Genomic DNA, 15,984 nt, shown 5'->3' on the forward strand with positions numbered 1-15,984 from the left:
GTGGGTGGGATTTTTGATTATACTGGCTGGCTTAACAAGTCAGCGAGAAAACACATTCCAAGGAGGGAAGGCTGATTTTCATGATGTGCTGAGCTGTGTCCATAACTCTTTGCATGTTCTCGAGGTCATGGACAGAGAATTTGTTATACCAAGCTGACGTACATCTGGATAAGATGCTTTCTATGGACCGAGTCGAGGTACCAGCAAGTCTCCTTAGCAGTGACCTCAACTTAGTTGACCAGCTCAAGTCTAATCGTGTTGTTCACTCTTATTTACTTGAAACTCTCAACGTCTCAACCTCAGCACCATTGATGATGACAGGACCATGTGCACTGGTGCGTCCTGCTGAAGTCAATGACCTCATTTTTATTTATCTGACACTGCGAGAGAATGTGATGTCATGACACCATGTGACAAGGTTTTCTATCTCCTTCCTGTATTGTGATTCATATGAAGAGACTGGAGAGATATGGATCATGCGCAGGCAGAAGTGGTTGAGTTTAATTTGACATCATGTTCATAACAGACATCGTGGGCTGAAGGGCTTGTTTCTAAACTAAACTATTTTATGTTCTAAAAGAGAAACCAGGAATCTGTAGACAGGATTATGAAGCACATTGTCTTCAAGAGAGTCAATTTACATTTTACTTTCTCAGTTTAATTTTGGAAAATATGAATTGATATCATAAGCATCAAAAATCAATAATTTTATTATGGTACCTGGAAAGGGCATGAATGCTCTCCATCGAATTACGTACAGAAATTAAAATCACAAAAGTTTATTGGTCATAGCAAGACACTGAACAGTATTATACAAGGTAATATGTAACACATTATTAGCTGCTAAATGTTAGGCAGACCCAACCAAGTCTTTTAAGTGAACAGAAGATCAAGGCAAAATAGGAAAATGGAAATGATCAAACTAGCTCCAATGTCAATGTTAATGATTGCAACTTCACCTGTGCTAGAGCTTCAAACAAAGGTAGATTGAGCCACTTCAGGTAAGCAAATGACTTTGTGCATCGCATGATATCAAGGGGACTCAACTCCGGTACCCTGGGGAGAAGTTCAGAGGCCAGCCGCTGGAAAACCTGTGTCTGTTGGAAATTCAGCTTTCCTGTGGGATTATAAGAAGCCAGTATTAAACTTTCAGCAGCTATTATTTTTATTAAACTACTTTGTTTCTGAAAAGCAGATACTTTATTTTTTAAATGTTGCAACATGACATGGTATTATGGGATGAACCCTTCCCCCTCCTCTTCTCAAAATTGAGTTTGAGTAGAATGTCTGTTCACGAATCTGGTGCTAGGCTTACAAACTTGGTTACCTAGTAATCAGAGCTAAACACAGATTGCAGAAACCCACACAGCCATTTCACTTGCATTTGGTTAAGTTTATATGCTGCACTGTCATTGAATTTGCACTTACCATAAGCAAAAGCCATGTCAATCAGTAACTCAGTCTTGAGATCAAAGTACTTTTGCATGAAGTGGTATGACAGGGCACGTAGCAAAGGAACAGAGCGCCGATTTTGAAATGCCAAGGCCAGCATCACTTTTCTTGTGTCATCAGGAGTGAAATGTTCAGCCAGTTCCAAGCTCTGAAACATGAAGTTGACAAATACACAGTGAGAATGCATATTCCATGTAGACTCAGAAGACTAAAACATGAAAAAATTTATAATTAAATAGCACCTTTCACAATCTCATAATACTCCAGAGATTTAAAAATGAAGTCTGCTTTTACGAAGACAAGTGTTTTCAGTTGGAATCAAGTAAATAAGGTGATTAACTGGTATTAAGCGATGGCCTACAAATAACACTAAAATAAAGTCCAGATTAGCTTCTTTAGCTGGTCCAAGCATTGGGACAGTCTTTGTGTGTGGGAGATCGTATCTCATGAGTTCTTTCAAGAAGCAAGCAAGAAGATTGATATGGCAGGGTGGTAGATGTGGTATATAGTTGCAAGGAAAGGTTGGTGAACCCATTACAATTACCTGTCTTTCTGCATTAATTACTCATAAAATATGGTCTGATCTTCGTCTAAGTCACAATAATAGACAAACACAATCAGTTTAAATCAATAACACACAAATAATTGTACTCTTCATGTCTTTATTGAACACATTGTTTTATTGCTCATAGTTCAGGCTGGAAAAAGTATGTGAACCCTTGTACTTAGTAACTGGTAGAACATCCTTTAACAGCAATAACCTCCACCAAGCGTTTACTGTGGCTGCTGATCAGATTTGCACAATGGCGAAGAGGAAGTTTAGACCATTCCTCCATAAAAAACTGTCTTAGTTCATCGATATTTCTGGGATACCTTGCATGAACAGCATCTTCAGGTCATACCACAGCATCTCAATTGGGTCGCATAAAATGCTGGAGGAACTCAGGAAGCCAGACAGCATCGATGGAAAAGAATACTGTTGATGTTTCAGGCCAAGTCCCTTCAGCAGGACTGGGAAAAAGGATAAGTGCCAGGAGGGAGATCAGTGGGGAGGAACGAACTGACAAGGGAGTCGGGTAGGGAGTGACCCCTACGGAAAGCAGAAAGTGCGGGCTGGAGAGGAAAAGATGTGTTTGGTGGTGGGATCCTGCTGGAGATGGCGGAAGTTATGCAGAATTATATGCTGGACGCAGAGGCTGGTGGGGTGGTAGGTGAGGACAACAGGAACCCTATCCTTGGTGGGTGGTGGGAGGATTGGGTGAGGGCCCATTTTCACTTATCCTTGTAAGTGGAACAAGTGCTACACCTGGCCCTACAACTTCTCCATCACTACCATTCAGGGCCCCAATCAGTCCTTCTAGTTGAGGCTACACTTCACCTGCAAGTCTGTTAAAGAGTCACCTACTCCAGGAGTCCCCAACCTTTTTTGTACTGCGGACCGGTTTAATATTACAATATTCTTGCAGACCGGCCGACCCGGCGGGGTGGGGGGGGGGGGGGGGGGGTGAGGTTGCCAACGGACAAGAGTAGCAGTTAAATACGTTGTGTTTACCCAAGAAAGACTACAATGACCATGAAGCCTTGCGCAGGCACCAGTGCGCATGCGTGACCTGCGCGTTTGTGCCTGCCGATTTTTTTTCTACAAATCGTTTATGCCGATTCTGTTGGGGGGGCGGGTGTTAATCACCACCGGAATATAGGTGATAAGTGGCTAATACACAATTTTGTTTCTAAAAGGGCTTATCTAAAGAATTTAATATTAAACACAGCGCATATTTTCCTCGCAGGAATATAGCGATAAGTCAATAATCAGGGGAGGACAGGGGAGCTTGAAGTAAGTGTTGAACGAACTTCCAGTAGAAGTGGCAGAAGCAGATTCGATATTTAACTTAAAGAAAAATTGGATAGGTATATGGACAGGAAAGGAATGGAGGGTTATGGGCTGAGTGCAGGTTGCTGGGACTAGGTGAGAGTAGCGTTCGGCACGGACTAGAAGGGCAGAGTTGGCCTGTTTCCGTGCTGTAATTGTTATATGGTTATATAAGTAAGTCAATAGCATCATAACATTTTAAGTAACGTTTGGATATTAAACACACAGCACATATTTTCCCCATATGAATATATAAAATCATTGCAACACACCAATATCGCTGAATCAGTGGGAGCCCTGGGCTTGTTTCCCTGCAACAACACGGTCCCATCGAGGGGTGATGAGAGACAGCGATACTCGAAGGGGGTTCTTTATGTCCAATCTATTCCGCTATTTAGTTTTCGTTGCTTTCATTGCAGAAAACTCACTTCGCAGCGATATGATGTTGGAAATGGAAGCAACATTTTCAGTGCTTTTGTGGCTATCTCAGGATACTTAGCCTTGACTTTGATCCAGAATGCCGGCAGAGATGTTATGTCAAACATACTTTTCAGCCCGCCCTCATTTGCAAGCTCGAGGAGTTGATCCTCTTCCCGCGCTGACATGGATGATGCGTGGGTAATGACCTCGCGTGCGTAATGGCTCAACAGAGGCCGTGACAGGGAATGAGGAAAGGTGCCAAAATGAGGAAAGATTTTTCATATCGCCAAATCATATCGTTTCCTCGCGGCTCGGTAGCGCATGCTTTGCGGCCCGGCACCAGTCCACGGCCCGGTGGTTGGGGACCGCTGACATACTCTATCCAGTGCTCCTGGTAAGGTTTCCTGTATATTGGTAAAACCCAATGCGGATTAGTCTCATGTCCCATTCCCATTCCCATATGTCAATCCATGGCCTCCCCTACTGTCGAGATGAAGCCACACTCAGGTTGGAGGAACAACACCTTATATTCCGTCTGGGTAGCCTCCAACCTGATGGCATGAACACTGATCTCTCACTTCCGTTAATTCCCCACCTCCCCTTCTTACTCCATCCCTAATTTTTATTTTTTTTCCTCTCTTTCCCTCTCACAATAACTCCTTGCCTGTTCTCCATCTTCCTCTGGTGCTCCTCTCCTCCTCTCTTTCTTCCAAGGCCTTCCATCCTAATGATATTCCCCCTTCTCCAGCCTTGTATCCCTTTTGCCAATCAACTTCCCAGCTCTTGGCTTCATCCCTCCCCTTCCTGTCTTCTCCTATCATTTCAGGTCTCCCCCTCTCAAATCTCTTAGTATCTCTTTTTTCCATTAGTCCTGACGAAGGCTCTCGACCCAAAACGTCAACTGTACTTCTTCCTATAGATGCTGCCTGGCCTGCTGCGTTCCACCAGCATCTTGTGTGTGTTGCGGATTAGGAGAATGCTTCGTCAAGCACCTATGCTCCATTTGCCAGAAAAAGCAAGATCTCCCGGTGGTCACCCATTGTAATTCCGCTTCCCATTCGGACATCTCAGTCCATGTCCACCTCGACTGTCGCGATGAGGCCACACTCAGGTTGGTGAAGCAACACCTTAAATTCTACCTGGGTAGCATCCAACCTGATGGCATGAACATCAATCTCTCAAACTTCTGGTAATGCCTACCCCATCCTTCACTATTCCCCATTCCCATTTCCTTCTCTCACCTTATCTCCTTACCTGCCTATCACCTTCCTCTGGTGCTACTCCCCCTTTTCTTTCTTCCATGGCCTTCTGTCCTCTCCTATCAGATATCCCCTTCTGCAGCCCGTATCTCTTTCACCAATCAATTTCTCAACTCTTTACTTCAACACCCCCCTCCCCCATTTCATTTATCACCTTGTGGCTCTTCCTCCCCTCCCTCCCAACTTTCTTACTGTGACTCCATCTTTTTTTCCAGTCCTACTGAAGGGTCTTAGCTTAGAACGTCAACTGTACTCTTTTCCATAGATTTGCCTGGCCTACTAAGTTCCTACTAAGTGTGCTGCTTGGATTTCCAGCATCTGCAGATCTTCTCTTGTTTGTGATCTCAATTGGGTTAAGGTCTGGACTCTGACTTGTCATTCCAAAACACAAATTTTCTTCTTTTTAAACTATTCTGCTGTTGATTTACTTTTGTGTTTCGGATCATTGTCTTGTTGCATCATACAACTCCTATTAAGCTGCAGGTGATGGACCACTAACTTGACAGTCTTCTGTAAAATGCCTTGATACAATTTTGAATTTATTGTTCCCTCAACAATTGCAAGCTGTCCAGGCCCTGAGGCAGCAAAGCAGCCCCAAACCATGATGCTCCTTCCACCATGCTTCAGAGTTGGGATGAGGTTTTGACGTTTGGAGGAAACAGGGCACTGCACACTAACATAGCATAGTGGTGTACACTTCTGCCAAAAAGTTTAACTTTTTTCTCATCTATCCATAGGATATTGTCCCAAGAGCATTGTGGAACATCCAAGAGGTTTTTTGCAAACTTGAGACGTACAGAAACTTTTTTCTTTTTGGAGTGCAGTGGTTTCTTCTGTGGTGTGCTTCTATGAACACCAGTCTTGTTCAGTGTTTTTCTTATAGTGGACACATGAACAGAGATTTTAGAAAGTCCTAGAGATTTCTGCAAGTCTTTTGCTGTTACACCATAAGACCATAAGACATAGGAGCAGAATGAGGCTATTTGGCCCAGCGAGTCTGCTCGACCATTCAATCATGGCTGATCCCTCTTTCCCCTCCTCAGCTTCACTCCCTGACCTTCTCCCCGTAACCTTTGACGCAGTGTTCAATCAAGAACCTCTGCCTCAAATACACCCAACAACCTGGCCTCTACAGCTGCCTATGGTAACAAATTCCACATATTCATCACCCACAATATTTCTTGCCCATTCTCCTAATCAGTCTAAGTCCTTCTACAGCCTGCCTATTTCCTCAACACTGCCTGCCCCTCCACCAATCTTCATATCATCTGAAAACTTGGCAACAAAGCCATCTATTCCATCATCTAAATCATTTATATACAGCATTAAAAGCAGTCCCAACACCGACCCCTGCGGAACACCACTACTCACTGGCAGCCAACCAAAAAAGGATCCTTTTATTCCCATTAGCTGCCTCTTACCAATCAGCCAATGTTCTAACCATGTCAGTAACTGTCCTGTAATACAGTGGGCTCTTAACATGGTAAGCAGCCTCATGCGTGGCATCTTGTCAAAGGCCTCCTGAAAGTCCAAATATACAATATCCACTGTATCCCCTTTACCGATCCTACGTGTAATCTCCTCAAAGAATTCCAACAGGTTCGTCAAACCAGATTTTCCCTTAAGGAAACCATGCTGACTTTGTCCTGTCATGCCCTGTCTCTCCAAGTACTCCATAACCCTTTGGGTTCTTTTCAGCTCCTTCAGCATTGTACACCGTACTCTTGGTATGATCTTAACAGAAGGGAGAGTAGCAACAGAACTGAATTTCCTCCATTTGGAGACAATTTCGCTTACTGTACACTGATGAACACTCAGGTCTTTAGAAATATATTTGTAGCCTTTTCCAGCTTCATGCATCTAATTCTTGTTCTAAGGTCCTCTACAAGTTGTTTGGATTGAGGCATGGTACACATAAACAGATCTTTCTTCAGAAGAGCAGGCTCTGTCAGTAACTTGACTTTGTGTGTCTTTTTTTTTTACAGGGCAGGGCATTTCCAATCCCAGCTCACTGATTGGAACACCTGACTCCAGATAGTTTTTGTAGAGGCATTATCCCAGAGGATCACATAGTTTTTTGAACCTAGATTGTGATTGTTTAAATAGTGCAGTCAGTATCGACGAGAAGTAGTACACTTGTTTGTGTGCAGATTGTGTCTGTCTATTATAGTGACTTCATGAAGATCAGACCACATTTTGAGTAATTCATGCAGAAAACTATGTAATTGCCAAAGGTTCATAAACTTTTTCTTGCAACTGTATATACACTTCAGTAAGGCCCTTAATAAGCTTCTGCTTGATAAACTGTTACTGGAAGTTAAATCAAAGGGTATCCAGCGAGAGCTAATTGGCTGCACAATTGGCTTTATGGTAGGAAGCAGAGCGTGATGGTGAAAGGTTGCTTTTCAGACTGAAGGTCAGTGACCAGTGGTGTTCCGATCGCTATTTTTCATGTATATCAATAATTTGGATGACAATGTACAGACACTTTTAGTAAATTTGCAAATGTCACTAAAGTAGGTGTTGTATACACTGAAGATGGTCATCAAGAATTATAGTGGGATCAAGAGCAGATGAAGGAAAATGGACTTTTAATTCAGTTAAGGATGAGGTGTTATATTTCAGAAAGTCAAATCAAGATAGGGCTTTCACAGTAATCAGTAAGGTCCTAGAGAATTTTTTAGAATAAGGGGATCAAGAAGAAGTACATAGCTCCCTGAAAATGAGGTCGTAAGTAGCGAGTGTGGTGAAAAAGGCTATTTGCTTGCTGGCCTTCAACAGCCAGGATGCTGAGTATGCTGCATTTGCAATATTGTTTTCAGCTTTGAGCACTCTGCTATAGGAATGGTGTCATTAAGCTGGGAAGAATGCAGAGAAGATTTACAAGGATGTTTGCCAGGTCTCAAGGGACTGTGTAATAGAAAAAGAGTTGAGCAGGCTAGGATTTTATTCATTGGAGCATAGGAGAATTAGGGATGATCTTTTAGAGATGTACGAAATCATGTGGAGCATAGATGATGTGAATGCAGTTTTTCTTCCCCTAGGCTGGGGAATCAAGAACTAGAGGGAATAAGTTTAAATGAGGAGGCAAAGGTTTAGTAAGAACCTGAGGGGCAACTTTTTTTTAACCCAGAGGGTGATCCTTGTATAAAATGAACTGCTAGAAGTGGTTGAGAAGATACATTGACAAAATTTAAAAGGCACTTGGACAGGCACATGGATGGAAAAGGTTTAGAGGAATAAGGGTCAATGAGGTTAGCTTAGATGGCCACTGTTCGGCATGGATTGGTTGAGCTTAAGAGTCTGTTTCTGTGCTATATGACTCTATGACACTGGGACAACTACATTTTTCGTCTTCCTTTGGTGCCATGGGATCCTTTACATCCAGAAGAGAGAGCAGACTGGGCAAGTTTGAATAATTCATTCTGAAAGCAGCAACCTCAACAGTGCTGTTTCCACAGCATTGTAGAAGTGAATTAAACACTGAAATCTCTGGGGTGGGACTTGTCAACACTGAGACAATGCTGCCAGCACAATAAAGAACAAGGTCAATCTTGTACAAGGATGCTAGTTATTCCTATGTTGATTATAACATACACTGAGTGAGTCCTGCATACCTTATCCTCCAGTTTGTCCATCAGCGTATCTGACAGGTGTCCAACCTTTGTCATTAACAAGGCCACAGTCTTTGCATCCGTGATCTCTGCCCACCTCAATTCCACATGTTTTATTATATCACTCAGCAACACCTTCTGTTGGTCTGACTGTGCAAAACTGGTGTAGTAGTCAAGAAGCGAAGTGAGATGTTTAAAAGTTAGCCGTCTCAGCCGCCAGTGGACCTCGTTTTCAATAGACCGAAGGACTGGGTTTTTAGCATCAATTCCGATGAAAAAGAGGCTCCGTAGCAAGCTGATCAAGTTCCCATTCCATACGATTGAAACCTGAAAAGAAAAAAAAGCAACATATAAACTGTCCTTGATTTGTTTTCTAGCATTTATGGTGGAAAATATTCTCACTTAATTTGCGCCTGGCATGCAGTGCAGTTCAGTAACCCCACTCGGTACAATGGAAAAACAGGTGGGACAGAGAGAGAGATGAAGATTCAGGTAATTTATACTTTTGGTTAATTGACACAATCCTAGATGTGCAAGAACTTTTAAGCATTTTCACAGCTATGAAGTGTGATTATGACTGGAGACACAAGAGATTGCAGATACTGGATTCGGCAGCAACAAACGAAATGCTGGAGGAACTCAGTGGGTCAGACAGCATAGAACATAGAACATAGAATAGTACAGCACAGTACAGGCCCTTCAGCCCATAATGTTGTGCCAACCCTCAAACCCTGCCTCCCATATAAGCCCCCACCTTAAATTCCTCCATATACCTGTCTAGTAGTCTCTTAACCTTCACTAGTGTATCTGTCTCCACCACTGACTCAGGCAGTGCATTCCACGCACCAAATACTCTGAGTAAAAAAACCTTCCTCTAATATCCCCCTTGAACTTCCCACCCCTTACCTTAGAGCCATGTCCTCTTGTATTGAGCAGTGGTGCCCTGGGGAAGAGGCGCTGGCTATCCACTCTATCTATTCCTCTTATTGTCTTGTACACCTCTATCATGTCTCCTCTCATCCTCCTTCTCTCCAAAGAGTAAAGCCCTAGCTCCCTTAATCTCTGATCATAATGCATACTTTCTATACCAGGCAGCATCCTGGTAAATCTCCTCTGTACCCTTTCCAATGCTTCCACATCCTTCCTATAGTGAGGTGACCAGAAGTGGACACAGTACTCCAAGTGTGGCCTAACCAGAGTTTTATAGAGCTGCATCATTACATCGCGACTCATAAACTCCATCCCTCGACTTATGAAAGCTAACACCCCATAAGCTTTCTTAACTACCCTTTCCACCTGTGAGGCAACTTTCAGGGATCTGTGGACATGTACCCCGAGATCCCTCTGCTCCTCCACACTACCAAGTATCCTGCCATTTACTTTGTACTCTGCCTTGGAGTTTGTCCTTCCAAAGTGTACCACCTCACACTTCTCTGGGTTGAACTCCATCTGCCACTTCTCAGCCCACTTCTGCATCCTAACAATGTCTCTCTGCAATCTTTGACAATCCTCTACACTATCTAGAACACCACCAACCTTTGTGTCGTCTGCAAACTTGCCAACCCACCCTTCTACCCCCACATCCAGGTCGTTAATAAAAATCACGAAAAGTAGAGGTCCCAGAACAGATCCTTGTGGGACACCACTAGTCACAATCCTCCAATCTGAATGTACTCCCTCCACCACCACCCTCTGCCTTCTGCAGGCAAGCCAATTCTGAATCCACCTGGCCAAACTTCCCTGGATCCCATGCCTTCTAACTTTCTGAATAAGCCTACCGTGTGGAACCTTGTCAAATGCCTTACTAAAATCCATGTAGATCACATCCACGGCACTACCCTCTAAGTAAAAAAGTGAATGGGTAACATTATGGGTTAAGACCCTTCATTTGGATTTGTTAAAATATTTCTAGGGCCAGGCACAGCAGGAAGGGCCCAAGCTCCCCAGGGCCTTGCCAATCAGTACCTAAAAGCATTAAGAACACTCAAAGGATTGGCAAGCATAGGTAGCTGTCTGCTTACTGTGGTGGGCCAGATGAACAGAATCATTCTGTGGTCCATTTATATTGTACTTTGTTGATCAAGAGTAGGTTGACAGAATCGTACCTTGGGTTGATAGAAGACCTGGAATCATCACTCACATTCAGAGCAGATTGAGAAATTTCTAAGTCTTTACAACACAAGGGAATCATGGGCCTGGGTCATATCCCTTTGTAGATATTTCTCAAACCAGCAGTACAAAAATAATTGATGATGGCTTGTGGCCACATTACTAATTTGCATCTTGTGGAGCAGTCTAGCAAGGGTAAATGCAGGGAGTCTGTATCCAAATATTTCTACAAGTGAGAGAAAGAAATATTGACAGAGGAGGAAGAAAGGTTATGAAAAAGTTTTCACAACCATTGTGTTGGTGCTAACTGCCTGCAAAATATTCAAAGTACATGTGGAGCTTAAAGGCAGAGATTGGAGGAAAATGCAGAAAAAAATATGTAGCTGAGGTAATACAGAAGACCAAACACTCAGACCCTGCATAGCACTGCTTTACATAGCGCTCCACCTCTGAGGAATGCATCCTCTATGTTAAGTGGGGTCTGAGTGTATTGGGGATACAAAGGAGGAGAAGTAGTGGAGAAATTAAAGGGACTAAAAGTTAACAAATCCTCTTGATCTGGTAACTTACTGAGAAGCACATAGATGTGATCTAAGAACCTAGGCCAGACAGAATAATGATGGTAAATTTCCCTCCCTTAGGGAAGTAAACTATATTTTTAAGATAACCCACTAGATTCACGATCTTCATTAATGATAATAAACTTTTTTAGTTCCACACTTATTAAATTAAAATTCTAATTTCTGCTCCCAGATCAACTATACATGCCTTAGAATACAGGTCCAGTGCAACCACTGCACTACTGTGAAGGTGTTGTGCGTTTACATGAGAAAAAGTGAGGGACCAAGTGAGCACAACTGAACAATGGTGAGAGTGAAAGTCAGTTTGGCAGAATATGAAACTGTCCATTAGAGTGATTATTCACAGAATTCTTCAACCACAGACAGATTTCCACATGAGTATTTTACATTCATAAAGCAAAAGCAATGTACTGAAGATGAAGGAAAGGACAACAGAAAATGCTGGGAACACTCAGTAGGTTGGGCAGTATTTCTGGATGAAGAAGCAGGATTAGCAATTCAGGTAACAACATTTCAATATAACTCAAAATAATGAAGATACAAAAGAATGATTTTTGCAGAGGAAAAAAAATGTGGAGACCAAGAGAGACTGAATGATACAAGGTGGTGGTAAAGGCTAATGAATATAAAAAAGGACATCTGAGGGAAAGATATGAATTAAATCTGAAATTACCAAGAGGACAAAAGAAAGCATGTTCACAATGTGAAAGACAAGGGAATAGTGAAGAATAGCCAGCCAATATTGTTCCTTTATTCAAGAAGGACAGCAAGGATAAGCTGGATAAAGGCAAGCTAGTGAGTTTACTTCTGTGGTAGGAAAGTTCTGGAGAAAATTCTAAAGGATAGAATTTATGTAAATTTGTCAACGTAGAAAGTAATCAGAGATAGAATGTTTTGTGTAAAAAAATCGTATTTCGCTAATCTGATAGATTTTTTGATGAGATAACTAAGGTTATTGAAGGTAGGGCAATAGACATTGACATATGGATTTCCATCAGGCATTTGACAAGGTCCCACATGGTAGAATGTCTAGGAACATGGGATCCAAGGTCTGCTCTTTCACTTCTTCCTATCCCATCATCCAGAACCTCAAACTCTTTCCATATAAGTTTGACCAATTTATGATGTGGACTGAAAAAGACAAACATAGGTTGCGCAGCTGTTCTGCACAATGTTTTTGTTATGTACGGGAGACACTAAGCTTCCAGTTGCTTTTCACTATAATTCCCAATCTCACTGTAGCTTCATACAAACCCGAGGGACAGCATCTCACCTTCCAACTACTTATATTAAAATGTTCTGCACTAAAGAATAAGTTAAGACAATTTCAGATATTCTCATATTTCTAACATTAAGGTTTTTTTATTCTTCCCTCTTCTGGTTATTTCAGATTTCATCCATCTTCTACTTACATCAGCAGTCTTTATTACTCTTACAGCTGGCACTAACACCACTTCCGTCATTCAATTACTCCAGGTCTGTAACACAGGCCTACTCTTTGGTTCCTTCCAAACCCACCATTATAAAAAAAAATCTTTTAAATTCTGATTTTATCTTATTCTAATAAAAGTATCAACTCAAAACATCAATTCTCTTTCTCAAGCATGTATGTTTCCTAACCTGCTGAATGCTTTCATTACTTTCTATTCTTATTTTAAGTTCATTTTTGGATACTCTAGAAAGGACAAAATTTATTGCCCATCTCTGATTACCTTACTGCAACAGAGTGATTTAATAAGGCATAAACATAAGAGATTCTGCTGTTGCCAGAAACCCGGAGCAACACACACACAAAATGCTGGAGGAAATCAGCATCTATGGAGAGGAATAAATAGCTGACGTTTCAGGCCAAGACACTTCATCAGAACTGGAAAGGATGGGGAAAGCCACCAGAAAAAGGTGATGAGGGGAAGGAGTACAAGCTGGTGAGTGATAGGGGAAACCAAGTGAGGAGGAAAGTAGTGGGGGAGGAAATTTAGGATCAATCATAAACAGAAGCAATATAAAAGATAAAGCAAGTATGAACATCAGGTTTCCAGTATTCATGAAGGACATTTGACTCCTTCACGCTCACTTTTTGCTACTGGCTGCATATACATTCTAGGTTCGTATAAATTGGATGTAAATTCTTAAAACTATCATGCTTTAACTTCACCATGCCTGGATTATAATTCTGACAGTATAATACCCAAAAACTATTATTCCAGCTGGTGATACACTGACAACATAGTATTTCACTACATGTATCATCCCTGATGAGACAAGTTTCTCACAAAATGAAAGTCACCAACCTGTCTGTCAATGGTGTTCAAAAGATGCTTGAAGCGCTCGTCCCCCATGATATCCTGAGGGTCCAGCTTCTGACTTATCTTCAGGACACAAATACGAATAAGCACTGAGGCTGCTTGGTTCCCATTGATTTTCTGGTCACTGGGAATCTGTAGGAGCTCCTCTACACTCTGGGCTAACTCAATCAGCTCCTTCATCTTTGTGTCCTCTGGGTGCTGGCTGAGGGGTTTTTCAGCAGCAGAAGGCAAGTCAGTTTGGTGGCAAACAGCAGACATATGCACACCAGCAAACGGCACAGACGACCAGTACTGTTCAGGCATGATTCGCCTGCAGGTAGTTAGCACAGTAGCGGAGACTGGAACAGTGAGGAACGAAGCACTCAGGTGCCGGATGCACCTGGGCATGAGCCGGGCTGTCATTGCCATTGCAAAGTGAACAGGTAAAAGCACTTCAAACTTTATATCTCATGATACCTAAAGTTTAAAAAAAAAGGAAATTATGATGTTCATATTAAATACTTCTGTCTGCAGTAATGATTCATCCAGCTAAACATCAAACTCTGAAGCTAGTTACATCATTCAATGAGAAACAGTACTCCAACAATGGCTTAACCAATGTGTTATAAAATTGTACCAAGACTTTTAAAAAATCTCTAGTATTCTAATATAGGTAGGATATGATTCCATTGGAGGTGGTGCAGTGATTTACCAGAACATTATCTTGGTATAATGTCCTGGTCAATCTCCACTGCACCACCTCCAATGGAATGACATTTTCCTATATTAGTATACAGAAAACAGTACTCCAACAATGGCTTAACCAATGCATTCTAAAATTATACCAAGACTTAAAAAACTCTTGTATTCTATGCCTTGACTAGTGAAAGGAAATGTCATGCGATCTTCTTCACCACCTCATCCATCTGCGTTGCTATCTTCAGGGTTCTTTGGACTTGTATACAAAGGGCCCTCTGTTCCTCATTACCCTGTATGTCCCTACCATTTATTGTGTAGATACTACCCTTGTTAGTCCTTCCAAAGTGCATCACTTTGCACTTGCCAGGTTTAAATCCCATCTGTCTTTGTTCTGTCAACCTTATCAACTCATTATATATCATGCTGTAGCCTACAACTTTCCTCACCACAATCAATACTACCATTTTGTCACCTGAAAACTTCCTAAGTCATATTCGAGTCTCTACCAAAGAAGGTATATAAGGTGCTTCTTTCCTCCGCTACCCTGCTGGTCACCCTTGGGCAAGGTGTAGCATCTTTGTAGCACTCTAATCAGAGTCACTTGAAGCCATGGGAGCAGGTGGTGGATGGTCATATCAGCAGCTGGTCCATATCACAAGTCCTGGTTATGCAACCACTGACACCAGGCAGACTGTCTCTGAAGGGTATTGATAACGACTGGGGTCACCAATCTCGTAAAGACACTGTATAGAAGGCAGCAATGGTAAATTATGTCTGTAGAAAAATTTGCCAAGAACTATCATTGTCATGAGACCATGGTCGCCCACATCATAAGACATGGCATATAATGATGATGAATTCATATCCATATTGTTAGATTACATATTTTAAATGTCCCAGCAATGATCTCATTTACCTAGTATGGAATACTCACATACTAGCAAAGGTTTCTAAGAATACTAAGATTTTTTAATTGAATTTGATAAACTGGGTTCTGTTAGGTTTTTATATATTTCATAAAAAAACATAAGGAATCTATCCAAAAAGACCTGTCAGCCTAAATCTCCTTCAACTTCAACTCAAAAATGTTCCACTGAACTTGATGAAATTCCACTAATATCCAGAACATGGCAAATAATTCTGAATTTCGGAAGGACACTGCAACTTAAGTGTTTTAGTTTAAGCAATAGCCTAGCCCAGGAAAAAGTGGCCGAGAGGTCAGGATATTGAGAAACAGTTTACAGCTATAGGGGGAAACTGATGAAGTTGAAGCCCACGCTCAATTAGTTTCCACTTTCCAAATTCTGGAATAAATTCACTACATAAAATCCGTAAGATTGTTTTATTTTTATGAAAATAACATCAAACTGAAATTTCAAGTGCTATCAAAGAAAGAATGAAAAGTTGTTTTCAGCTCATTTACACGTATTGCATGATAATGCGCAGCAAGGTTCATGTTGAAGATTTGGCACTTCATGTGAAGATGAGTACAATCATTCATTTGGTTTATCTTCGCTACATTTTACCATTGAGCCTCAATAGGTAGATCTTATCTGTAAAACTTTACTGTGTAAAAGGGTAAGGAGATTACACTGAATTATTTAACACTAGAAAATTTGTGTGATTACACAGTAATTTTTTTTTCAGTAATTGTCACGGAACCAACATATTCCACCACCTTCCCCACATCTACCT

General features: G+C 41.6%; 1 protein-coding gene across 2 annotated transcripts in view; it reads right to left on the reverse strand.

Moving 5' to 3' along the window:
- tbrg4 (transforming growth factor beta regulator 4) overlaps window positions 1-15,984 on the reverse strand; it is a 32,413-nt gene that overhangs the window by 12,732 nt on the left and 3,697 nt on the right. For both annotated transcript variants that reach the window (XM_072260252.1, XM_072260259.1), the window contains exons 2-5: window positions 13,597-14,067; window positions 8,619-8,942; window positions 1,429-1,600; window positions 960-1,117 (exon numbers count right to left, since the gene is read on the reverse strand). In XM_072260252.1, coding sequence (XP_072116353.1) covers window positions 960-1,117; window positions 1,429-1,600; window positions 8,619-8,942; window positions 13,597-14,019 — 1,077 coding nt within the window. In that variant the 5' untranslated portion in view covers window positions 14,020-14,067. The remainder of the gene's footprint in view (window positions 1-959; window positions 1,118-1,428; window positions 1,601-8,618; window positions 8,943-13,596; window positions 14,068-15,984) is intronic.

Source organism: Mobula birostris, chromosome 1 (genome assembly GCF_030028105.1).
Source record: "Mobula birostris isolate sMobBir1 chromosome 1, sMobBir1.hap1, whole genome shotgun sequence".
Lineage (NCBI taxonomy): Eukaryota > Metazoa > Chordata > Chondrichthyes > Myliobatiformes > Myliobatidae > Mobula > Mobula birostris.